This window comes from Balaenoptera physalus, assembly GCF_965194825.1.
Source record: "Balaenoptera physalus genome assembly, chromosome: 14".
Classification (NCBI taxonomy): domain Eukaryota; kingdom Metazoa; phylum Chordata; class Mammalia; order Artiodactyla; family Balaenopteridae; genus Balaenoptera; species Balaenoptera physalus.
Genome location: NC_138893.1, coordinates 87,833,006 through 87,860,236, shown reverse-complemented (window position 1 = coordinate 87,860,236; position 27,231 = coordinate 87,833,006). Strand labels below are relative to the sequence as shown.

Here is a 27,231-nt window from a genome sequence, read left to right as displayed (position 1 = left end):
AATATTTTGTTATTATAAATCTTACTGCAATGAACTATCTTCTTTACTCAAGTCACTTCACACATGCGGGAGTAGATCAAAATGTGGCCAGTAACTTAATAGTCTACATACTTAACATCTAAAACACTTAGTGGCAATATTTTTATAACAGAGTGATCTCCCTGGTAAGCTCCTGATTTGTAACATTGCCAAAAGACATTGTTGCCAAAGGTACTCTATCTCTAATAGGTATAAACAAGTTTGTTCTCTTCTTTTCTAAACTGGCTCCTCCTCTTGCATTACATTTTTTTTTTTGTGGCTCACCGGCTCTAGAGCACAGGTTCAGTAGTTGTGGAACAGGGGCTTAGTTGCTCCGAGGCATGTGGGATCTTCCCGGACTGGGGATCAAACCCGTGTGCCCTGCATTGGCAGGCGGATTCTTTTTTTAAAAAATTATTTATTTATTTATGGCTGTGTTGGGTCTTCGTTTCTGTGCGAGGGCTTTCTCTAGTTGTGGCAAGCGGGGGCCATTCTTCATCGCAGTGTGCGGGCCTCGCACTATCGCGGCCTCTCTTGTTGCGGAGCACAGGCTCCAGACGCGCAGGCTCAGTAGTTGTGGCTCACGGGCCTAGTTGCTCCGCGGCATGTGGGATCTTCCCAGACCAGGGCTCGAACCCGTGTCCCCTGCATTGGCAGGCGGATTCTCAACCACTGCACCACCAGGGAAGCCCGAAGCCTAGCTTTCTTAGCATGGAATACCAAGATTTTTTTTAAAAATATTTATTTATTTATTTATTTATTTATTTATTTATTTACTTATTATTTTTTATTTTTTGGCTGTGTTGGGTCTTGCAGCGCGTGGGCTTCTCTCTAGTTGTAGCGTGCGGGTTTTCTCTCTCTAGCTGTGGTGTGTGGGCTCCAGAGGGCATGGGCTCTGTAGTTTGCAGCACGTGGGCTCTCTAGTTTAGGCACGCAGGCTCAGTAGTTGTGGCATGTGGGCTTAGTTGCCCCGCAGCATGTGGGATCCTAGTTCCCCGACCAGGGATCAAACCCGGGTCCCCTGCATTGGAAGGTGGATTCTTTATCACTGGACCACTGGGAAGGTGCCAATATTCAAGATCTTGGCATGACTGATCTCCTCTGTCTTGTTTGCTGTCACTTCTCACATTATACTTGAAGTTTCAGCTGTATCCAGCTACTTAGATTTCCCCAAGCTCACCGTGCATGATCCTGCCTCAGTGTCCTTGCTCATGGTACATATTCTTCCTTTTCCTATCTGACAAGACTCCATCCATTCACTCACCCCTCCCTGTGCCACACCTGTATCTGTGCATGTTCCCCTGGTTTCATTCCAGGGGACTTTGTTTTTCTAGTGCCTATCTAACCTTGGTACAGTGATAGGTGCTAAATAAACACTTGTTAGTTAAATGAAAAGAATATATTTGTAACTCAAATAATCAGATTTAGAAATTTAGATGTTGGCATGTGGTTTATTTCTGTAAACTTGCTCTGGCAAGCCAGTGTGGCCACTGTTGTCAAGGTCCATCCCTGTGAGAAAAACCAGTATTTGTTAATGAATGAATGAATACCTTGGCTATTGCTCACAATCTCCTAAGCACCACATTCTTTATTAAAAACAAAACAAAAAACTCTTTTATTTTGATATAATTCAGTTTTATAGAAATATTGCAAGAGTAGTATGGAGAATTTGGTTTATCTTTCAGCCAAATGATAACATTTTATCATATTACTTTATTACTTTATCTCTGTTTAGCTTCTCCCCATATGTATATTTTTTTCTGAACCAACTGAGAGTAAGTTTTTCATAGACATGATATCCCTTTATCCTTACATACTAGAGAATGTATTTCCTAAAAACAATGATATTCTCTCCTATTATTATCAAAATTAGCAAATTAACATTGAACCATTATTATTATCTAGCCCACAGACTTTATTCATATTTTTCCTATAAGAAAATATCCTTTTGACTTCCTTTAATTTGGAATAGTTCCTCAAACTTTTAAAACAACTTTACTGAGGTATAATTGACATATAATAAACTGCACGTATTTAAAGAGTACAGTTTGATAAGTCTGACAGATGTATACACTGTGTGAACATTACCACAGTCAAAATTCATTACTCCCCAAAATTTCTTTGTACCCCTTCATAGTCCCTACTCTCCTACCTGCACCCTTTCTCCTCAGGAAAACACTCTTTCCGTCACTATACATTAGTTTGCATTTTCTAGAGTTTGATATAAATGGAATCATATAACATGTACTTTTTTTTTTTTTTTGGTTTAGCATACATAGTTCCTCAATATTTGTTTTTAATGACATTGCTTCTTTTGCAAAGTGCAGATTACTTATTTTGTCCCTCACTTTGGGTTTGTCTAATGCTTCCTCATGACTAGATTTGGATTATACATTTTTGTATGAATACCTTCTTACAGGAGGGACATGATGTCCATTTGTCCGACTATTCATGATCTTAATTTTGATCACTCGGTTAAAGGTAGTGTCTTCCAGATTTCTCCACTGTAAAATCAGTATTTTTTACTTTGTATTTAATAAATATCTTACAGGGAGATCAAGACATGTAAATATACTGCTATCCCTCAAACTTTCACTCCCCAATTTTAATGTTCATCAGTTATTTTTGCCTGATAGTTGCCAAATAGTGGTTCTGTTTCCATTGTTTCTTCTAAATCTGTTAATTAGTTTTAAACTCCAAGGAAGAGCTTTTTCTTCTTATTTGTTTCAGTGTGAACCTGTAGATTTTTGTTATATTCAGTAAGTTATACTCCTTTATTATCATTACTTATTTTGATGCTCAAATTTCCCCAAATTTGGCCAGGGAGCACCTTCAACCATTGTTTGAATAATTCTTTATTTTCTGGCACAAGTGTTCTAAGGTTTTCTATTTTCCATCCTGCCCCAGACCAGATGACCAGCTGTTTATCCAAGGAAACTTGGTTCTTTTTGGTGGAGAATGATACTTAGAAACCAAGATCTTGGTAACAGGTATTATCATTGTTGCTGAAATGTCAGTGGTGTGTTCAAAAGTTAGACTATGCATATGTTGAATTAGTTCTCTCTCTCTTACACACACACACACACACACACCACCCTCATGCTTCAATGTAGTTATGTTGTTCATTTGAAATACAATTTTAATTAGTTTATTTGTTTATTTTCTATTTCAAAGGTCCCCTATAGTTTATGATATTCATATTCTCTTGCTCTCTCTTGCTTTCCCCCTCTCCCAAAAGATCGCCCTTACCCCTGACAAAGCTGATTCTGAAGAATGTATTGTGTTGTCCTTATACTGAACTCTGACAGTAGAGAGACCTACTCATCCAACAATGCGTGGAGAGGCAGAGGAGAACATAGGGAACACTTCTCTGAGGAATTTCATTCTGAGAGAGCAAGGAACAGTTGTACACTCATTTGTTTCTGTCTTCTTTTGCTTAATATTATGTTTATGAGATTTGCCAATAATGTTGCTTATAATTATAGTTGTTCATTCTTGTTGCAGTGTAGTATTCTATTGTATGTATATATCACAATACCTGTATCCATTCTGTTGTTAATGGGAAGTGAAATGTTACAGTACAGTACAGAACAGAACAGTAGAATGAACATAGCAGTGCTACTATGGATTTTTGGGGGGGGGGGGCTGGCCGTGCAGCTTGTGGGATCTTAGTTTCCCAACCAGGGATCAAACTTGCCCCCTGCAGTGGAAGCACAGAGTCCCAACCACTGGACCGCCAGGGAATTCCCTGGACATTTTTTTTTTCTATGTTAAAGTCTCTATAGTATTTTTTTTTAAACGGAACTTTATTTTCATTTATTTATTTATTTATTTATTTATTTATTTATTTATTTATTTATGGCTGCGTTGGGTCTGTTGCTGTGTGTGGGCTTTCTTTAGTTGTGGCAAGTGGGGTCTACTCTTGTGGTGTGAGGGCTTCTCATTGCAGTGGCTTCTCTTGTTGCGGAGCACGGGCTCTAAGCACGTGGGCTTCAGTAGTTGTGGCACAGCAGGCTCAGTAGTTGTGGCGCACCGGCTTAGTTGCTCCGTGGCATGTGGGATCTTCCCGGACCAGGGCTTGAACCCGTGTCCCCTGCATTGGCACGCGGATTCCTAACCACTGCGCCACCAGGGAAGCCCCCTGGACATTTTTATAAAAGTCTTTTGGTGACTATATGCATGCATTCTATTGAGTGTATTCCTAGCAGTGGAATTGCTGGGTCATAGAATATGCGTATGTTTAGCTTCCATAAATATTACCAAACTGCTGTGGTTGTTCCAATTAAGACTCTCATCAGTAGTGTATGAAAGTTCCACTTGCTCCACATCCTTGCCAACACTGGATATTTTGTTTTTTTAAAAAAATATTTATTTTCTTTATTTTTTTGGCTGCATTGGGTCTTTGTTGCAGCGCGTGTGCTTCTCTCTAGTTGTGGTGCCCAGGCTTTCTCTAGTTGCGGCGAGCAGGGCCTACACTTCATTGTGGTGCGTGGGCTTCTCACTGCTTCTCTTGTTGTGGAACATGGACTCTAGGTGTGCAGGCTTCAGTAGTTACAGCACGCGGGCTCATTAGTTGTGGTTCGTGGGCTCCAGAGCGCAGGCTCAGTAGTTGTGGCACACAGACTTAGTTGCTCTGTGGCATGTGGGATCTTCCTGGAGCAGGGCTCGAACCCGTGTCCCCTGCATTGGTAGGCAGATTCTTAACCATTGTGCCACCAGGGAAGTCCCAATTGTGCTTTTTAATGAACAGAAATTCTTAACTTTAATGTAGTCCAGTTTACCAATCCTCTCCTTTATGATAACTTTTTATTTCCTGTTTAAGAAAATTTTGTTGCACTTCCCTGGTGGCACAGTGGTTAAGAATCCGCATGCCAATGCAGGGGACACGGGTTCAAGCCCTGGTCTGGGAAGGTCCCACATGCCGTGGAGCAACTAAGCCCGTGCGCCACAAATACTGAGCCTGTGTGCCACAACTACTGAAGCCCATGCACCTAGAGCCCGTGCTCCGCAACAAGAGAAGCCACCGCAGTGAGAGGCTGGAACACCACAATGAAGAGTAGGCCCTGCTCACCACAACTAGAGAAAGCCCGTGCACAGTAACAAAGACCCAACGCAACAAAAATAAAATATAAAATGAATAAATAAATAAATCTTTAAAAAAAAGAAAATTTTGTCTGTTTTTTGCAAATTCCAAGGTCATGAAGATGTTCTCTTTTGTTTTCTTCTTAAAAAGTTACTTTTTTAAACCTTTCACATTTAGATGTACAAACTGGAATTGACTTTTGTGTATCACATGAGATAGGAGTCAAGACTCATTCTTTTTCATATGGATATCTACTTGACAAGCACCATTACTGAAATGACTGTCCTTTCCCCACTACTACAACATCAACTTTGTCTCAAATCAAGTGATTGATTAGTTCTCAATCTGTTTCTAGACTGTTTCATTGGCCTTTTGTCTATTTTTCTGTCTGAACTCTCATTACTAGGCTTTACAACTAACTAGTCTTGCTAACTGGTAGTATAAGTCCTTCAGTTTTGTTTTCAGTATTTATTTGGGCTATTTTTTTGGTTCTTCGCATTTTCATCAAAAAAAAATTTTTAATATATGTATTTATTTATTTATTTGGCTGCACTGGGTCTTAGTTGCCGCATGTGTGTGGAATCTTCGTTGCTGCATGCGGAGTCTTTTTAGTTGCGGCATGCGAACTCTTAGTTGTGGCATGTGGGATCCAGCTCCCTGACCAGGGATCGAACCCAGGCCCCCTGCATTGGGAGTTCGGAGTCTTAGCCACAGGACCACCAGGGAAATCCCTTCATCAAAATTTTTGAATCAGCTTGTAAGTTTCCACCAAAAACCCTGTTGGAATTTTTATTGTTTGTGTTGAATCTATACATCCATTTGCAGTCAAATGCTCTACCACTGAGCTATACCCCCTCTCATCAGTTTGAAGAGATTGACATTTTTACAATATTGAATCTTCCAGTTCATGACCATAGTATATCTTTATTTATGACTTACTTTCTTTCAATAACATTTTGTAGCTTTCAATATAGAGTTATCTAGTTTGTTTTATTTTTAGGTATTTGATATCAAAAAGTTTTTATATTTATTTTACACACATCAATGATTGAAACCCATTTACTTTGATAAGTAAGAATATTGGTAAGCAAATATATTTCATGTATTTGTTTGTTCCTCACATCAGCATTATTTTACTTATTATTGAGAGTTGGAGTGAGAAAGAGAAAATACATTTACAGTTTTTAAATGTTAATATTTTTATTATTAGAATATTTATTTTATTATTTATTTATAATAATATTTTATTATATGAAACAAATGTACATTTTAAAAACAGAACTGTTAGAATTTTTTTCTTCTAAAATATACTTAGCCCCCAAAGGCATATGCCATTTCTCAGAATGTTAACTACTAATATCTGGGAGAAGTAAAAACAATTTTGATCTACTCTTTTTGATCATAGATTATATTTTTGTCTCCCAATTGTTTCTTTTAATTGAACAACAAGGTGATTAGATAGTCTTCCCAGTGATCTCTTTGGCCAAGAGATAAAATGTTATTTTTTGCTAAGTTTAGTTCAGTTTAGTGTTCTCCATATTCAGAAATACAGTTAATTAAAACCATTAACTTTATAACTCGTAGTCATCTAGGAATTTGCTCCTGGCTAGGTATTCCTCATTTTGCATTCGTAATTTAGCATACTGAGACATATGCATTATTCTATTTATTGAATAGTGAGTGATGTTAAAAGGGGGGGAGAGGTGCTTTTTAGGGACTTAAAGGGTAGGTGCTTTGGCCAGGCTACACTTTCACACACCTTTTAGTATGCTCAAAAACAACAACAACAGCAAAACACAGTTGTTTGTAGGTATGCTTCTCAGGGCAGGGTTTTGAATTATATATCTATAGCTTGATGATTTGATATAGTATCACACATTTAATTAACATGAATTGAATGACTAAGCAGTTTGTGAGTTGGTTGCCAAAGTGAAATAGTCTCTTAATATTTACTCCAATTAATATTTTTTGTTTCTTGGGTTTTTTTTGTTTGTTTGTTTGTTTTTAAAAATAATTTATTTATTTATGGCTGTGTTGGGTCTTCGCTTCTGTGTGAGGGCTTTCTCTAGTTGTGGCAAGTGGGGACCACTCTTCATCGCGGTGCGCGGGCCTCTCACCATCGCGGCCTCTCTTGTTGCGGAGCACAGGCTCCAGATGCGCAGGTTCAGCGATTGTGGCTCACGGCCCCGGTTGCTCCGCGGCATGTGGGATCTTCCCAGACCAGGGCTTGAACCCGTGTCCCCTGCATTGGCAGGCAGACTCTCAACCACTGCGCCACCAGGGAAGCCCTGTTTTTGTTTTTGTTTTGCCATGCCAGGCAGCTTGTGGGATCTTAGTTCCCGGACTAGGGATTGAACCTGGGCCATGGCTGTGAAAGCTCCATGTGCTAATCACTGGACCACCAGGGAATTCCCTACTCCAGTTAATATTGATTTTTTTTCCTCCAAATATTAAAGGGTTATTCTATGCTTGGTAAGATTAATAGCAGTATATTAAATAACACTGTAAAATGTGCTATTTATTACCATGCTACCTTCTTAGCTAATAGAAATTACACCTGGAAAAACAGCAGTACCTATATAGTTTGTGCTTGAAAAGCTAAAAGTTAAGTAGTATTATATGATACAAATTGAACCACTGACTGTTCACTATTCTGTGGGTAGTGTGATAACAGTCTAGTTCCGGAGATGTCCCTTCAGAATTGGTTGACATACTTGTTTAATTTTATTTTATCCACTTTAGTGGGAGTTGCGTGGGACAGGCCTCTTCTGGCCACTGCTTTTCTCAGTGTTTTCAAACAGCCAGATTTCATTTTGGCATATGTTATATATGGCATATGGAACAAATTTTTGCTACCAACTCTTGCAATTGAGGGCAGATGTTATATGTCCCTAAATATGCCTTTAAGGAATCTCTTTGGATCACTACTGAGACTTCAGTAGCATACCTCACCACAGAGCTGACCATAGGAAACAAAGCCTGTGGCGTCTAGGATCTTTGCATGTTTAGAATATGTATATACATGTATAACTGAACCATTTTGCTACACACCAGAAATGAATACAACATTGTAAATCAAGTATACTTCAATTAAATAAATAAATAAATAAAAAGAAACCCCAAGCATGTCAACAAAGCCATGCTGATCTTGATTGATTATGACTGGTGGGTGTTAGTTTCTGCAATCTTGTCAGTATGGTTCAGGTCTTACCTTGCCATTTTGTGTAGACCATCTTATCCAGAAAGTAAAATGTGTGAAACTGACTTAACACCTTCATCTAGTATCAGTATAATCCAAGTTATACTGTCACTTACTAGTGAGCACTCTAGTTTGGTACATGTTTATTTTGCTACAGAGCTTATCTCCCCGTGTCTTTGTTGGTCAGCTTCTTGATATTTTTGTTCCAGAGTAATATTTCAAGAGTTGATGGTTTCAAAACTGCAAAAGTCGTTCTCCCTATAAAGTAGCCAGTCACTGTAGTACTATGATGGATGTGGCACTAGTGTAACCAGCTAGGAGAGAAGGTGGGATCATATATTTTTGTACTGTTACCATATTAAAATAAGACACAGCTAACAAATGAATCAGACTAATCTAAGCAATTCAGGTCATTACCTTGATAATGAGACTCAGTGCTCAAGTCATGATTATCCAGAAAGTCTTGGCTAATTATCGTCAGCTCTTCGTGTCTGCTAGTAAGCAACAAGAGAAATCTTGCTCTTTTCTGATTTATTTATGTCCTGTTAACACTGCTACAGTTTTAAAAAGAAGGACATGGTGAGAAAGCAGTGATTAGAAGTGAGATGTTTAAATTACTTCTAAAGCCCAAGCTCAGGCTATAGAGGGTGCTAGCACATCATAGGTGCTCAATAAATGTTTGCTGAACACATGATTCAATGAATGAATGAAATCTCATCAAAAATGTAAGATTCAGCCTATCTCACATACCAATGTCTCTTAAAAAAAAAAAAGTGCACTGTAAACCATTATATCCCATGTGTACTTAATATATCATCTCAGCAGCTAGTACCTCAAAACATTTTGGGGTTTATTCTATATATGTCATTTTCAAGTACCAAAGATATTAGAATCATGGGATATCTGTAGCAGAAATTCAAGTAGAGGACTTGAGAAAAAAGTTTATAGGAAGTACACAGTGCTTTAAAAATATGTTTAAAAAGCAGCTGCTTGTGTTGTTTAAAATTACTGCTATGTCCATTTGTGATTATGAGTTATACCAAGATGCAAAGTTTGGACACCTCAAAGTTCTAAAGGGAAAAGGACCGTGAAAGCTCAAAATCATGTTTTTCTAATTGTAAATGGAGTTTAGAAAAACAATTCTAGAAGGATACAGACCTACCAAACCAAACTGTTGGAAGTGTTTACCTCTGAGGACTGGAGTTTTTGGATGGAGGATGGGTGTATTAGAAAATAAGTGACTTTAAATTTTGCTTAAATTTTTCTACATGGTTTGAATTTCTACATAAACAGTTTGTGTTACTTTAAAAAGTAATAAAATCAAAGTAGTGTAATTTGCATTTGGAAAGCTTAGAAGCAGGAAAAAGACAAACTTTAATTCTACTACCTAGATGCAACCACGATGCATATTTGCTTCCAGTATTTTTTCTGCATTTATTTTCTTTTAAAGATTTTTTTGATGTGGACCATTTTTAAAGTCTTTATTGAATTTGTTACAATATTGCTTCTGTTTTATGTTTTGGTTTTTTGGCCCTGAGGCATGTGGGATCTTAGCTCCCAACCAGGGATTGCACACTCACCTCCCTGCATTGGAAGGCGAAGGTTTGACCACTGGACCACCAGGGACGTCCCTGCATTTAAAAAATAACAGAGTTTAAAAATTTTTTCTTTTTGTTTCACTGGAAAGATGATGCTCAGTTGTAAACGTTAGAAGTATACAAATTGTGGGCTTCTTTGGTGGTGCAGTGGTTAAGAATCCGCCTGCCAATGCAGGGGACACAGGTTCGATGCCTGGTCTGGGAAGATCCCACGTGCCGTGGAGCAACTAAGCCCATGCGCCACAACTACTGAGCCCGTGTGCCACAACTACTGAAGCCCGGGCACCTAGAGCCTGTGCCACCACAATAAGAAGCCCACGCACCGCACAAAGAGTAGCACCTGCTCGCTGCAACTAAAGAAAGCCCGCGCAGCAACGAAGGCCCAACGCGGACAAAAAAAAAAAAAGTATACAAATTGCTTTGTTACAATAAAACTAACCGTGTATACACACACACAGAAGAAAATAAATAACATCTTTAAAGTTGAATGGGGTAAAATTTTTTCTTCTTTTTTTAACTCAGTATATCATCAACATTTCCCTTGTAAGTAAAAATTTGTAAAGATTTAAAAAGTATGTGTATAATATTCCTTTGGGTAAATGAACATAACCTACTAAATTGCTTTTCATGACTGGATGAATTATTTTGGGTCCCATTTCAAATTATGTTCTTTTTTTTTTTTTTTGGCTGCGTCAGGTCTTAGTTGCGGCATGCGGGATCTTTTGTTGCAGTGCGGGCTCTTTGTTGTGGTGTGTGGGCTTCTCTCTAGTTGTGGCGTGCGGGTTTTCTCTCTCTAGTTGTGGCACACAGGCTCCAGAGCGCGTGGGCCCTGTAGTTTGTGGCAGGCCAGCTCTAGTTGAGGCGTGAGAGCTCAGTAGTTGTGGCATGCGGGCTTAGTTGCCCCAGGGCATGTGGGATCTTAGTTCCCTGACCAGGGATCCAACCCACGTCCCCTGCATTGCAAGGAGGTTTCTTTACCACTGGATCACCAGCGAAGTCCCCTCAAATTATGTTCTTGACACTGGAATCTACTAGTCCTGTATTTCAAGCTAGAAGTATTAGCATAACCAAAATATTTAGTATTTTGTTAGTGATTTATTATTGCCTAATGGTTTCTAAATCTTTACCACTTTCGGAAACCTAAAGTTTGTAGTACAGGTATTTTTTGGAAAGTCAGGTCTATTTCATTCTCTCAGAAAGAGAAACTAAAGTTTCTTTTACCTTTTTTCTGGTAAACACATCTTCATGCCCTCTCAAAGATGGGGGTTGAGCCAGCATTTAAGCATATCTCATTAGCGTAGCTAAATGACTGGACACTAGCCAGATCAGATTAGGTACTTGGTGTATTTTTAGCTACCATGGAAAAAACCAGAATTTTAAAATTATTATTATTATATTAGTGCTTTAGTCTCACTAAATTTTCCACGTTTTTTGGTTGCTAGACAAGAGTTCCTAAGACTAATTTGATCCTGGTTTAAATGATCCCAACACTTGTCTTTCATATGATGTTTCAAAAATCATAAAGTTAGAACTTCTACATCAGAGGTTTTTAATCTGGATGGGCTTCAGTGCTCTGTGATCCCATCCCCTCAAAATTATATGTAGGGACTCCCCTGGTGGCGAAGTGGTTAAGAATCCGCCTGCTAATGCAGGGGACATGGGTTCAATCCCTGGTCCGGGAAGATCCCACATGCCACGGAGCAACTAAGCCCATGCGCCACAGCTACTGAGCCTGCGCTCTAGAGCCCGCAAGCCACAACTACTGAGCCCATGCGCCGCAACTACTGAAGCCCACGTGCCTAGAGCCCATGCTCGGCAACAAGAGAAGCCACTGCAATGAGAAGCCCGCGCACTGCAACGAAGAGTGGCCCCCGCTCGCCGCAACTAGAGAAAGCCCATGCACAGCAACGTAGACCCAATGCAGCCAAAAATAAATACATAAAATAAATAAATTTATTAAAAAAAATTATATGTAACATATTGTTTTATATGCATTTTTCTGGAGAGATGGTCTTTAGCTTTCATTAGATTTCACAGAAATATAAATCATGTCTCCTACTCCCCAAAGTAAAAACAAGTAAGGGGATCACACCAATCTTTTAAGATTTTGAAGGAGTGAAATTGACAACTGTTACTCTGGTTAAGTTATACTAAGATCCTATATCCCCACCATGTGGTCCTCAGTGTGAGAATGGATCTATTTGTAACATTGTGATAGAGCCCTGAAGCAGGGATGCCTGAGGAGCAGAAGTGATGTCTACAAAGGGTCTGGCAGAGTCCCTGCTACATAGTAGGTGCTTAATGTGGTGGTTATTGTTTTATCCTTGAAGAGATTTGCCTATTCATTTCATTACTTTCACCCATTTCCCTCTTGCTGCTTGACTCACGTTACTTAGAGGAAAGTAACTAAAGTCCTCAGAAGTAGCCAGTACACACCATTCACAGTATCTGCAAATGCATTTTTCCTGCAAAAGGATTAGGATTATGAATGAATTGGTTTCACTGTTCCCATGTGATGCAGAATTATAGCTGTGGTTTCCGGCGAGACGATGCCACAGTTATTTTCTTGTCCTTGTATAATGAGAGGGTTTTGGTGTTTCTGCCATATTCTAGACATTTACACTACACAGCTCATTTTCGTATCATATTTCATATGGAACACCATTTTGTGGTGAGTTTTCTGTTAAAGGGCAAAAGTAGGATCAAGACAGGAGGAAGTGGGAGGACAAGACAGTGGAAGCCCACAGTTGATCCAAGCCATGGACTTTTGGAGGGAGCTGATCCAGTTTAGATTTAGAGAGAAAAGTGTGTGTGTGTGTGTGTGTGTGTGTGTGTGTGTGTGTGTGTGTGTGGGTTAGTTTCCTCCACTCTTGCAGGAGTAAGTAACTTGTTTAGGAATTAACACAGACTTGCAGGGAGATTTGTCTACTAGGCAACATAAAATTAAATTACCTTCTTTATTCACCTACTTCCATTTTCTAGGGACATTTCTGGTACACTATGAGATGTCAAAACAAACAAAAATCAATAAAACAAGGAAAACAAAACAAAGTAGTGTTTAACTTATTTCTTTTAAAAAAGTCAGTAACCAGGGAACTTTGTCTTCATTGATAATTAGGTACGTAAGATTTTAACAAAATTTAAACTTCTTTGACTTGCAGTGCAGGAAACTGGCAAAGGAAAGGAAAAAGGGGAAAATTACCATTTATTGAGAGTCTACTATGGGCCAGACACTGTGCTAGAAGGCTTAATGTTACCATATTTGATCCTGACAGTAACCCATGAAGTGTTAAGTATTAGGACTCTCATTTAGCAGACTAGGAAATGGAAACCCACATTAAAAAATGTATTAATTTCCCCTGGCTAGCAAGTAGTAGAGGCACTCTTTCCATTATGATAAAGGAGAATCAAATAATTTCTTCTTTTTAAAAAACTGAGATCTAATTCATGTATCATAAAATTCACTCTTTTGAAAGTGTACAGTAGTGCAATAGTGGTATATATATTGGCTGCAGAGCTTGCAGGATCTTAGTTCCCCAACCAGACATCGAACCAGTGCCCCCTGCAGTGGACGCACAGAGTCCTAACCACTGGACCGCCAAGGAATTCCTGGTCTTTAGTATATTTACAAAGTTGTGCAACCTTTACCACAATCTAATTCTAGAACACGTTCATCACCCCAAAAAAGAAACCCAGTATAATTAAGCAGTGACTCCCCATTCTTCTCTCCCTCAGCTCCTGGTAACCACTAATTTGCTTTTTGTCTTTATGGATTTGCCTATTCTGGGCATTTCATGTAAGTGGAACCATACAATATTTGGTCTTTTGTATCTGGCTTCTTTTACTTTAGCATAAAGTTTTCAAGTTTCATCCATGTCATAGCATTTATCAGTACTTCGTTCCCTTTTATGACTGAATAATATTTCATTGCATGAATAAACCACATTTTGTATAAACATTCATCAGTTGGTGGACTTCTGAGTTGTTTCTACTTTTTGGCTACTATGAATAATGCATTTACGAACATTTGTGTGCAGGTTTTTTTTGTGGACATGTGTTTTCAGTTATTATGGGTATATCCCTAGGATTGGAACTGCTGGGTCATATGGTAACTGTTTGTTTAACTTTAAGGAATTGCCAAACTGTTTTCCAAAGCAGCTGTACCATTTTAGATTCAACCATCCTCATCAAAACTTGTTATCTGACTTTCTGATTATTGCCTTCCTAGTCGGTGTGAAGTGGTATTCCAGGATGGTTTTGATTTGCATTTCTCTAATGATTAATGATATCAAGCATCTTTTCATGTCCTTATTGACCACTTGTATATCTTTTTTGGAGAAGTGTCTATTCAAGTCTGTCTTAGTCCTTTTGGGCTGCTATAACAAAATACTGCAGCCGGGGTGGCTTATAAGCAGCAGAAATTTATTGCTCATAGATGTGGAGAAGGCACCAGCATGGTTGAATTCTGGTGAAGGCCCACTTCCTGGTTCATGGTTTGTGCCTTCTCACTGTGTCCGCACATGGTGGAAGAGGCTAGGGAACTCTCTGGAGCTTCTTTTAGAAGGCACTAATCCCATTCATGAGGGTTCTACCCTCATGACTTAAGCATATCCCAAAGGCCCCATCTTCTAATATCGTTATATTGGGCTTTAGGATTTCAAAAAATGAATTTTGGGGGGACACAAACATTGTGTAGTGCTTGTCATTTGGTAGCCACCAAACAAATGTTGGTTGAATTAAATGATACTAGTCATAGACGTGGAACTGGTATGTAGTAAACATTGATATCTGAAGGGGTTGATAACAACTATTATATATTGAGTACTTACTAAGTGCCCGGTACTGTATTAAGCACTGACATGCTCATTATCTCATGTAATCCTTGTAATAATCCTCTGAAACATACATTCTTCCCCCAATGTATGAAGTAAGACACTGAGGCTTAGACAGGCCAAGTAACTTGTCTAAGACTACACAGTTGATCTTGGATTAGAGCCCTTGGCTTGGATGGTAAGTGCTCATTTAAAGCACCACGTTCCCGGGAATTTCCTGGGGGTCCATTAGTTAGGACTCAACACTTCAGCTACCAAGGACCAGGGTTTGATCCCTGGTCAGGGAACTAAAATCCCACAAGCGGCGTGGCATGGCCAAAATAATAAATAGATAGATAAAATTAACCACCATGTTTCTGAGCAAGGGCAACAAGCCAAATATGAAGAACCTGGAAGATAGAGAGAAGTGGGACCAAAATGTGGACTGGTTGAGGATAGCCCTGCTAAGGTGATTGCTGCTGTCTTTTAGACTTTTGAAACTTTGAAAGACATGTTGTGTAAGAATCTTATACTAGGTTCATGTTAACAAGGAAACTATATAGCACTGTATAGCACAGGAAACTATATTCAGTATCTTGTAATAACCTATAATGGGAAAGAATCTGAAAAAGAATATATATATGTGCATATATATATGTAACTGAATCATTTTGCTGTACACCAGAAACTAACACACCAAAAAAAAAAAAAAAAGCTCCCTAGGGACTTCCCTGGATGGTCCAGTGGTTAAGACTCCGTGCTCCCAATGCAGGGGGCACAGGGTGGGGCAACTAAGATCTTGCATACCACGCGGCACAGCCAAAAAAAAAAAAAGAGAGAAACTAACACAACATTGTAAGTCAACTATACTTCAATAAAAATTAAAAAAAAAAAACTTAAAGGTTCATTTTGCAAAAATATAATTTTTTGACATAAATCAACTATTTAAACTCTTTGAGTTTACCAATTCCACTGCTTCTGTATTTTCTTTTATTTTCTTTTATTTTATTTATTTATTTATTTTTAAAATAAATTTATTTATTTATTCATTTATTTAATTTTTGGCTGCATTGGGTCTTCGCTGTTGCACGCGGGCTTTCTCTAGTTGCAGTGAGCGGGGGGCTACTCTTTGTTGCGGGGCGCAGGCTTCTCATTGTGGTGGTTTCTCTTGTTGCAGAGCACAGGCTCTAGGCGCGTGGGCTTCAGTAGTTGTGGCACATGGGCTTCAGTAGTTGTGGCTCGCGGGCTCTAGAGCGCAGGCTCAGTAGTTGTGGCGCACGGGCTTAGTTGCTCCGTGGCATGTGGGATTTTCCCGGACCGGGGCTCGAACCCGTGTCCCCTGCATTGGCAGGTGGATTCTTAACCACTGCGCCACGAGGGAAGCCCTGCTTCTGTATTCTAACTTCAAGGTTACACTTCTCTTTAACAATCTTTTTAGCTTTTTTTCTCCATTTTTAATTTTTACCTAAGAAAAATTTGCCCTCCCTGGACCTCATTACCCTCTGAATCCTGGGATGGTAATTAATTCTACACTATGGTGTAAATTTTTTTACTCTCCTATGCCTCCAAGGAGATGTTTTTTTATTTTGTGTAGTTTTTCTAATTGTCTTCAGCTGGCGGGTTGTTTCAAATTATCAATTTTGTTATCACTGGAAGTGAAAGTTTCATATTCTTTTCTAACTAATAAATGTAAGATTATGTTATAATGGTATGGTGAAATTAGCACGCCCTAACTCTAGCAGAAATCTTGTTAATACTAGACTTATCTGGGAGAGGTTCCAATGTCCCAAAATATTATTTGCTTGAATATCTCCATTTTTATATTAAATGAGTTTTAATTGCTTAATACCTTGTTTATTTGTACATGTTCATGTGACAGCCATCATTCTCCGTTGCTGTAGTGGAACCACCTGCAAGTCAGCTGCCATACCAGAAGCTTTTTTCATAGCCATTACAGCATTTAACCCTAAAGTCAGCTTTGTCCCTCACTGAGTCTATGGGAGGTTAACTTACTCTGGGTCCCATAGTTAATAAGCATCATTGGGATTTGGATCCCACCAAGGACATACTGATCTTGTATAAGATATTTTGATATTGTATGATCTAACATCTTAAGGTGGACAAGCCATGAAGAAATAATACTTTCTTTTCAAAAAATCTCAATTGATTTTCTTTTATCACATACATAGTTATGATTAAGAGAATTGTTAGGTATAGTGGTCCTTCATCCCCACCACCCCCTCCCCAAACCCACTAATGCTTCATTTATTATGATGATTAGCAAAAGTAGCCTTATAAAAATATGGTATATATTCATAAAGTTGGAAACAATCACAGCATCAATGAATGCAGTTTGACTTATTCTCAAATGATGTGCATGAAAGAACTGTTGTTATGAGCAAGGAAAATATCAATTCACAGGTTATAAATATCTAGTAAAAACATTAAGAACCATTTATTTTATTTTAAACAGCAAGAGCTAATGTACACTTTGAATAAGTGTTTGGAAGTCAGGTAAATCAAACAGATTTGGGAGGAAATTGCATTTTCTTAACTAGTCATTAAGAGTTACCTATGGAAATGCCATTATAATCGTTTAGGCTAAAGCATTCCTGATAAAGACAGGCAAGTTTTTCATTTAAATCTGCACAGTTAACATGGGTATAACCTTGAGCTCCACACTTGTTGATTTCTAAGGTGGACTCTGGGGAAAATAACTTTTTTGTTTTCTTGCTATGACAAATATATCTCCTCTTGATCCCACAAGTTATTCCTAAAGGGCTTTATGTTGCAAAAGCTCAAAAGGATCCCCTCAGATAGCGAAATGGTAATCTCAAGTTAGAAGAAATGTCTCTAGGACTTCCCTGGCGGTCCAGTGGTTAAGACTCTGTGCTTCCGCTGCAGGGGGCATGGGTTCCATCCCTGGGTCGACCCCTGGTTGGGGAACTAAGATCCCACATGCTCTGCGGCCAAAAAAAAAAAGCCTCTAGTAAGAATATCAAGGACTGTTTATTTATTTCAGTTTCAACAAGAGCTAATGTGCCCACTGAATAAGTATTTGGATATCAAGAAAGTCAAACAGACTTTAGAAAAAATTAATTTTAGGCATTCTATAATTATAAATATTGTGGGCTCAATGTCAAGTTTTTTGTTTTTTCTCTCTACCTGAGTTAAGCTCAATGGAAAAGTTATTCATTGTCAGAGATTCCACAGGTGTTAAGCAGTGCCTCGAATATAGCTGGTGTTCTCTGTTCTATTTCTGGAATGAACAAAGGAAGGGCATCCCTTTCTCCAAACATCAGAAGCATCTCTCCAGTACAACCAGAGTTACCCAGCTGAAAGAGTAACATTTCTTGGTAGGCAAATCTTGCTTCTCCATAGATTGTGTGGGACTCGAGTAAATTAGTTCAAAAACTAAAGAGGTTAACCCTTCCTGAGTAACTGATCTCATCTCAACAAAAACCTACATACACTTATTCTCAAAATATTGCTTTACTCTGATTAGGAGACTTAGTTACATGAGGGGTTTTTCTAGCTAAACTACGAAGGTTTCAGACCTAGGATAAACCAGTCACCTCTCCTTAGTTCTCTTGAAAAGGTAGCTGTTTGTGATGAACAACTTAACAGGGGTATCATTGTTGTCTTTTGAAAGGACCAATTATGGAAAGTTGAAGGATGGAACAGAAATATTTCAAACCAGAATGGTAGAGAATTAAGGCTGATTACATCTCTTCATATGCATTCTCAATGACCAGCATTAATGCCCATGTTGTAGCGTATCTATTTATATGCATTTCTCCCCATAGTGTGACTGTCAATAGCCACAGTGCTCCCAGCGTCCTTGTACATGTTGTTACCCCCATCTGGGGCGTATACTTTTATTCTGTCCCTCTATGTTAAACCAACTCCTACTTACAGTGGAAATAAATGTCACTTCCTCTGGGAAGCCTTCTCTGGTCTTGCATAGATTTCTGGGCTCATCCCCATTCTATACTACTTCATAATAATTATCTGTTTGTGTCTCTCCTGAGATGGTACGTTCCGGGGGGGAGCGGGGAGCCCAGCACCACGTCTGCATATTGAAAGTGCCCAACACTTGTTTTAAAACAACACTATTGTTTTAACGGTTTTTGGTTATTAAATGGGGGAATTTCATTGTAAAAACATGAATTAACAAATTGGCTTGATTTTGCTAAACTTAGGAGACACCTAGGTCTAACTTTCTCAGAAAGAAGTTGTATGTGTGTAAATGCTTTGAGCTTCTCCGTGAAACAAGACAGTTTTAGGATCTTGCTATTAGGTCAAAAACTGAGGGTATTGGACTTCCCTGGTGGCGCAGTGGTTAAGAATCTGCCTGCCATTGCAGGGGACACAGGTTCGAGCCCTGGTCCGGGAAGATCCCACATGCTGTGGAGCAACTAAGCCCGTACACCACAGTGACTGAGCCTGCGCTCTAGAGCCCGGGAGCCACAACTACTGAGCCCACGTGCCACAACTACTGAAGCCTGCGCGCCTAGAGCCCATGCTTGCTCTGCAGCAAGAGAAGCCACCACAACGAAGAGTAGCCCCCACTCGCCGCAACGAGAGAAAGCCCGTGTGCAGCAACGAAGACCCAACGCAGCCAAAAATAAAAAATAAATAATAAATAAATAAATAAAACAAAAATAAAACTGAGGGTACAATGCTCTCTAGAGTCAGCTCTCTTGCATGAATAACATAGAGAGGGAGCCCGAAGGTACAGAACTTCCTTTAAAAAAAAAAAGAATAACATTAATTATAAAATACACAGGACAGACTAGGAATAATAAGAAGCATTCAATATATCATTCACAAAAGGGGAAAATTTTCTAAATTGCAGCATCCTTTGTGATTTGTTTTTGACAAAAAGCCATAGATGCTGTTATTGGATTTCGCTGTTCAAATTATGGATCTAGACTGTAATAGAGGGAGTAGACTTATCAGTTTCAAGTTAGTACTGCGAATTGCTGAGAAGAAATTGGGGAGAGGTGATATTTTAGCCCCATTTAGTCTCTGGCATTATCTATGGTTCACCTCATTGTCAACTGTTCTCACTTGGCAGCTGCTGAAGATCACTGCTTGCTTACTTGTTCCTTAGTTATTGCTATTGAAGAGCAGTTATTTTTACCAGCAGTAAGCAGGACTGCTAGAGAGAATGGAGTTGGATACTTGGTAGACCAGGCCCCTTAGAGGGAAAAAGCATTACTGCAGATAAGCCTCAGGGAAGGAAGTGGGGGAGGGAAGCCAGGGAAAAGCTGTGCCAGGGGATCGACTCAATCACTCACGATTAAAAACTGAGATCTCCAGTGTTAGCCTTTCAGGTTCCTATGTCTCACATGACATAAAATCAAACTAACTTTAAGATCTCCATTAGAATTGTTAAAGTATGAGCTGCCTTTTTTTTTTTTGTTATTCATATTGATTGGAAGTTTACAAAAGGTGGTACTTGGAATATCTTAACCAAGTATCACAGCAAAAGCTATGTCTCCAACAGTAAAAAAGAAGAGACATATAGGAGGATTTCATGGGAGACCAGAGTGTGGCTAATATTGGAAGGATTTTGTGCTGCACAGGTGTCAATTTTGAGGAATAGTAAATAACTCGAGATTAATTTAGAAGAAGACTCCTCCTAGGCAGTGTTTGTATGTCTAGTTTCTTGTGGGTACAGAATTGTTTATGTTTAGAAAGAGAAGTAGGATTTTGAAATTATTCATAAATTTATCTCTGAGGGCACACAATATTATCTTTTCAAAAATACACCTAGGGCTTCCCTGGTGACGCAGTGGTTGGGAATCCGCCTGCCAATGCAGGGGGCACGGGTTCAAGCCCTGGTCCAGCGAGATCCCACATGTCACGGAGCAACTAAGCCCGTGTGCCACAACTACTGAGACGGCGCTCTAGAGCCTGCGAGCCACAACTACTGAAGCTTGTGCGCCTAGAGCCTGTGCTCTGCAACAAGAGAAGCCACCGCAATGAGAAGCCTGCACACCGCAACAAAGAGTAGCCCCCGCTTGCCACAACTAGAGAAAGCCCGCGCGCAGCAACGAAGACCCAATGCAGCCAAAAATATATACTAATTAATTAATTAATTTTAAAAAATACTAATCTTCTTTGGACTTCACTGGTGGTCCAGTGGCTAAGACTCCTTGCTCCAGGCCCGGGTTCCATTCCCGTTCAGGGAACTAGATCCCACGTGCCACAACTAAAGATCCTGCATGCCGCAACGCCCACATGCCGCAAGTAGGACCCGGTGCAGCCAAATAAATAAATAAACAAATATTAGGAAAAAAATACTAATCTTCTTGAGCTGCTGTTCTAGCCTAAAAATGATGCATGTGAGGGGGTTTTTTTTGGAAGTATTGTTGATTTACAGTATTAGTTTCAGGTGTACAACATAGTGATTCAATATTTTTATAACTAAGGGTGTGGTTTTGAAGTGTTTCTTGTTTTTGTTTTGTTTTTGGCCGCATCACACGGCATGTGGGATCTTAGTTCCCGACCAGGGACTGAACCCGTGCCCCCTGCAGTAGACGCGTGGAGTCTTAACCACTGGACCGCCAAGGAAGTCCCTTTTTTTGTGTGTGAAGATAGTTCTTTTAAGGTTATTTTGGGATATTTGCAAATTCTATTGTTGAGTAATGAAGAGGAATTATAGAGAGAGCAGTGTAAATGGTTAGATTCAGGCTCAAGTTCAGGTTTTAACTTGCTGTGTAACCTGAGTTAAGTAATTTTACCTCTTTGGGCCTCAGTTTATCTATGACCTAAATTTTCTCTAATGTTCTTTTTTTAGCTCTGTAATCAAGTGACTTTTAAGAGAAAAGAGATAGATCTCATTTTGTAATATTTGAAAAAACCTAATACACTTGAGTTATTACAAAATTAAGTAACTCATGCAACTTAATAGTGGTTCCTTGTGGGAAAAACAAATAGATTTAAGTGACAAAAATAAGTTCTGAATAGGCTGGACTACAACACAATGTGTCTTAGTTTCTCAACTTGTCATTCATTCAACTGGATCTAGTTGTATGCATTTTGCCCTAAATAATAAGATAATGGGAATGGCTCTCGACCTCCACTTTCTCTGCTAGTAATTTCTGATTATTTTCTCCATCAAAGTTCATGTCACCTAAGCCTTGAGCTGAGACGGACAAATCGCTAGGTATAGGATTTAGAACAGATGGTCACAACTAATTGATGTTACCAATCTACTCTGTGTTCAAACAAGTATAGATCTTCATGGTGTAGTATCAGTTGGATATTTGGAGTTAATGTTAGTTCTGGTCACTTCCATTAACCCTCATTTAGCTGGGATGAGCTTTGGCTTTATTATTAACTCATTTTACAGAACACTAAACATAGACCTTCGATGTTTGCTTAGGTTGCCAAGTGCGATGTTGTGTGGTTTCATGAGTACCCCATACGGTGAAAACGCCTGTCCATGGGGCTGTAAAAAATGGACCTCTCACCAGTGTGGATATTCAGTAGACCTAACACTCTGATCCTGATTTTATTTTACTGAGGCAAACATATGGATCACACAGGTAATAAAATGATTTAAAATATATAATTATATCTTTTTTACTTTTTCGCCACACGGCACATGGGATCATAGTTCCCCAACCAGAGATCGAACCCGCGTCCTCTGCACTGGAAGCACGGAGTCTCAACCGCTTAACGGCCAGGGAAGTCCCCTATAATTATAGCTTAATATATCATGGCCATTTTACTAAATAGTGAGCAATCAACCTGGGAAAATGTTGATGCTTTTTAAAAATGTTATTCGGCTATTCAAGGGGAGAGGCGTAATCTGTAATTGAAATGGAAGACACTTTAAGAAATGTAGGGCTACCTTTGTATGCATTGCTGATGGGAATGTAAAATGGTAAAAAATAGTTTGGCTGCAGAAAATGGTTTGGTGGTTCCTCAAAAAATTAAACAGAATTGTCATATGATCCAGCAGTTCTACTCCCATGTATATACTCAAATGAATTGAATGCAGGGACTCAAATAGATACTTGTATACCCATGTTCATAGCAGTATTATTCACAATAGTCAAAAGGGAGAAATGACCCAAAAGTGTATCAACAGAAGAATGGGTAACAAAATGTTGTTATTCAGCCTTAAAAAGGAATGAAATTCTTAATACACCTTACAACATGGATGAACCTTGAAAACATTATGCTAAGTGAAATAAGCCAGATGTAAAAGAACAAATATTGTGTGGTACTACTTATATGAGGTACCTAGAGCAGGCAAATTCATAGACTCACAAAGCAGAACAGAAGTTAGCACGGGAGTGGGGAGTTACTGTTTAATGGGTACAGAGTTTCTGTTTGGAATGATGAAAAAGTTCTGGAAATGGAAAGTGGTGATACTTGCACAACATTGTGAATATACTTAATGCTACTAAATTGTACACTTTAAAATGGAAAATTTTATGTTATGTATATTTTACCACACACACACAAATCTCCAAAGAGAAAGAAATGTAGGGTTAAAAGGTTTTGCACTCATTTTCAAATCTTGTATTTGGTCCCGTTTTTCTACCCATTCATTTCACGGTTGCTTCATTCCCCACAGAGAGCTTTTTAGCGTGGGCTCAGTATGCTTAAAGTTGCCATGGTGGACGTGGTTAGGTCAAAATCCACTGGTTTTGCTTGCTGCTTACATTTGTTAAAAATTTTGAAAGTGGGTGGGTGAGGGAGAGGTAGTTTAAAGTGGGGAAACAATGCACGTTGGACTTCCCATTCCAACAAGAAAAGCGTGCTTTTGTGGCAGACTGAAAGGCTAGGAATCAAGGGTGATGAAATACAGGCTTTCCGGCCCTCTCTCTGTTCCCGATTTCTGGTTGTGGGAATCTGTTCTGAATCCAACTGCAAGTGGAAAACCCATCTTTGGCTGAGCAGCCAGTGAGGCCCTCCTGCCAATCCCCCAAATGTGCTGCTGAAACTTTGGCCCTGTGAGGATGGAGCTGAGGCTGTCTTCCCAAGATCTGTGCAGCTGTCAAGGTGGCTGTGATGGGACTTTGACTGGCCTCTGCACTGCATTTTGGCAGTGACCTTGAGACCTGCCAGCTCAAACAGCTGTCCTGGTTCTTCGTCTGCTGCCACTGTTACATGTCCGGGAGGCTGAAGGGAGGGGCTAAACTCCTCTGGCTCTGTCATTCCCAGGGTCTGGCAAGTTCTAACTGTGGTGCCCAGCTCTCCCAGTGCTTACCACCCACTGGGCATGAGGGCTGTTCAGGTGTATTGAGTGTGGCTGGTTGCTTGTTCCACCTCTGGCTCAGCTCCCAATCCCTGGGAAGTAAGTGGCTGTGTCTGTCCATCAGCCCGTGCACAGACAGGCTCCACGTGGGGACTTGCTTGGCAGCTCTGCGGAGAGATGCTCGGTGACAGTTGATGATCTTGGGAGGCAGAGGAGCCAGAGGTGCTTCTTCTGTCCCAAAGTTATGAATCCGCCTTCTGGAAGGGATGGATTTCTTTGGGAAATGAAGGTCATCAGAAATGTCCAGAGCAAGAGAGAGAAATCTTTTTGAAATCTCCAGCCACTCAGAGTGGCAAGTGTATTTTGAAAACTCCTCCCCCTCTCCTTGTCCTCATCCTGTCCTTTCCCTTTTAAGTGGCTTTATTTTTATTTTTTAATCCGCCTTTATCATTGGACATTTATTGACAGAAATCAAATTGCTGTGTTTCTGGGCAAAGCGCCTGCTGCAGAGAGGTGTGGTTCCCGAGGAATGAGACACGCAGCCCAACAGCTGAGCCTACACTGTCCTCACATAACCTCCCTGCCTTAAATATCGCCAATATTTAGCCTTGCCTTATAAAGTAAAAATGCACAATACCTTCCAGAGTTTCAGCAAGCCCAAATGCCCCCCTCAGCTCAGTTATATCTCCTGTACGTTAAAGGCAGGACCGCGCACCCCTCCCCCCGCGCAGACCTGCCCTCGGAGCCGCCAAGAGGTTACTAATCAGGGAGAATCCGCCATCGATCCGATGGTGGAGACCTGGGGGATTTGTGTGCATTGTGTTTTTGCTGAAGCCTCCTGTGATTTCGGCGCGACCAGATCCTCTGCAGCGAACTCCATGTCGCAGCTTGTGGCTGCCTGTGTCCTGTGGTGAGAGCGGAGCCGCACAGGAGATCCTTTGTCTAGGAAGGCTAGGCAGAGAAGATCACTTTGGAGTTGCTAAGCTCTGCATTGCCATTGGCTGCACTCTTTGTGGGGCTGTTTTTGCAAAAGGCATGCCCAGCACGTCTACAGTGCTGGCAGGCCAGGGCTGCCTTTAAACACCATGATAATAATACCAAAAAGCAGTTTGCAGAACTGTTCAACTGTAGAGGCTTCCTCTGCAGAAGCGAGCAAGATGGCTACCTCGTGGGCTTCGCTGTGAAGAATGCAGAGGCTAATTAAGACAGACTTTAAGGGGAAAAAAGGGTATTTCCCTACTTCATCTTTATGCAAGGCTTTTTTTCAGTGACTTTTGAAGTATACATTTTACATAAGCTCTTTAGGTTCTGTCTAGCAAACATGTTGATGATTTTAGATGGTATAAGTAGTTTTATAGAGAATAGCCAAAAATTTTGGGGGGGGGGGAGGTGGGAGCTAATTTTTTTTCTCTTATACGGAGGCTCATTTTGCAATTTGATTTTTTTTAGGTTATAAAGGAAAACAAGAGGCCCCAGAGGGAAAAGAAGCCCAAAGTTTTAAAGGTAATCAGCTATTGATTAACTCATATTTAATATTTTTCCATTTCATATAGTATTTTTCTGTCACTTAGGGGTAAATTTGGAGTACAGTGGATGTAAATTCTCCCAGATTTTCAGTAGATAAATGAATTTTCACTCAACTAAAGTGTTTTCTCTCTCTTTCTCTCTCTCTCTCCCTCTCTCTCTTTTTTTTGATATGCTGCATAATATGCATATTAGCATCCTTTATTTTCAACTCCACACGAGTCTGCAGAAAGAAAACTTTATATGCAAGTGTCGTGAATAAAATTTGTGGCTTTTTTTTGTAGCTCCCTTTGTAGCATCTGCATTTGTGGTGTTGCACCAGTGTGTAAACTTCAGCTCTTAAGGAGAAAGACACTATTTAAAGTTGACAGCTATGATCCATTGTGATTTTAATGGACCTTCCATTAGACACTATTTTAAAATGTGTGATTTTTCCAAAGGAAAAGGTGCCTAGAGGTTCCAGTTCAGCTTAAAATGTGTAAGCCATTGAGGTTTTACAGCCAAATTACAATTGCTTAATCCCAAATTCTCATTATATCATCTTGAATTTGGGCATTCATGGAGGGGTAGGAATGTGTATGTTTTCTTTATTTTCAGTAGTTTGCCTAATGAGTATTTAGTAGTTACCTAATTCAGTTATAAGCTAGCAGTCTGTGTTATGAGCTTTGTACAGTATTTAAAACGGTTAATTTAAAAGCATATGACATTACTAAAAGTTCAAGACTAGCTTTAGCAAATAGGTGCTTATGTGTTAAAGGTTTCAAGTGGTATATTGCTATTATGAATGTAAGTATCCTGAGCAGTCAACCTTTTTAATTCAAGAAGGCATATTAAACAATAAAATGACTGGTCTTTAACACTATATTGTGTATATATAATTGAAAATATCTTACCTTAATCTTAGCTTTTCTTTTGCAAATAAAGTTTTGGCACTCATAGAGGAACAACATGTTTGAACTATAGATCTAGCACATTTTAAAATCTCATTTGTTTCCTCAGTCGTGTACCTTGAAAATGCTCTTGACATGCAGAACCAAACCTTGCATTGCTTTCTAATCTGTCTGACCACTTTAAGTTTCTGTTTCCTGTGTGTACACAGCATTGCCATGTATATTTTTCATCAACCAACAAGTATTTATTTAATATTTACCACACAGTCATCAATGTGCCAGGCACTGTGAAATGAATGAAATTGCTTGGCACAAATTCTCACTGGGCCTGGACAAATAGAATACTGGTTATTTTCAAGGTAAATTCAACCCTTCTCTGTGTTTCTCCTGCATATTGATCCACCTGCCCCCTATTAATCCTTTCCCCTCCCCCAATTATAGAAGAATATCCTTAAAATCCCCAAGTATATTTCTTAATCTCTTTTTACACTTTCTGTGTTGGGTGTATCCATCTCAGGTGTTTTGTCTTAAAATCTTCAAGTGAGAAACAGTTTTAGTCCTGCTGTTATAAATGGCTCTCAAATTTGTGTGGTGGGGGGTGGCGTGGGGTGGGAAACAGCATGGAAGAAAGGGATGGAGACTGCATGGACAAACTAACATGGACTAATCTTGGTAGCTAAATCATCACCTGCCTTTCCTACAAGGTAGAATTGGACTTTGGGAATACTATTTAATTCTATGTTTATTTTGTTAGTCTGTGGGTGTCCTGTCACCTGAAATAAATTTCAGAAGTAAATATACTGTGTATTGCTTTTTTGAATCATGGCAGTGGACCCTGACTTTTAAAAAGAAATAAGTGCCTGTGGATGGCTGGAATTCATGTGC

The 27,231-nt window shown here is 39.5% G+C and overlaps 1 protein-coding gene across 18 annotated transcripts in view; it reads left to right on the top strand.

Moving 5' to 3' along the window:
- Positions 1-27,231, top strand: part of TET1 (tet methylcytosine dioxygenase 1) — a 141,225-nt gene that overhangs the window by 21,505 nt on the left and 92,489 nt on the right. For 13 of the 18 annotated variants that reach the window (XR_014253295.1, XR_014253296.1, XR_014253297.1 and 10 more), the window contains one exon: positions 25,382-25,435. The exons of 1 other annotated variant lie outside the window; for it this stretch is intronic. Coding sequence is in view for 10 of the 17 variants with exons in the window: in XM_082424368.1 (XP_082280494.1) it covers positions 25,382-25,435 (54 nt within the window). In the remaining 7 variants the exon portion in view is untranslated. 4 more of the 18 variants (XR_014253299.1, XM_082424360.1, XM_082424361.1 and 1 more) reach the window with 4 other exon arrangements.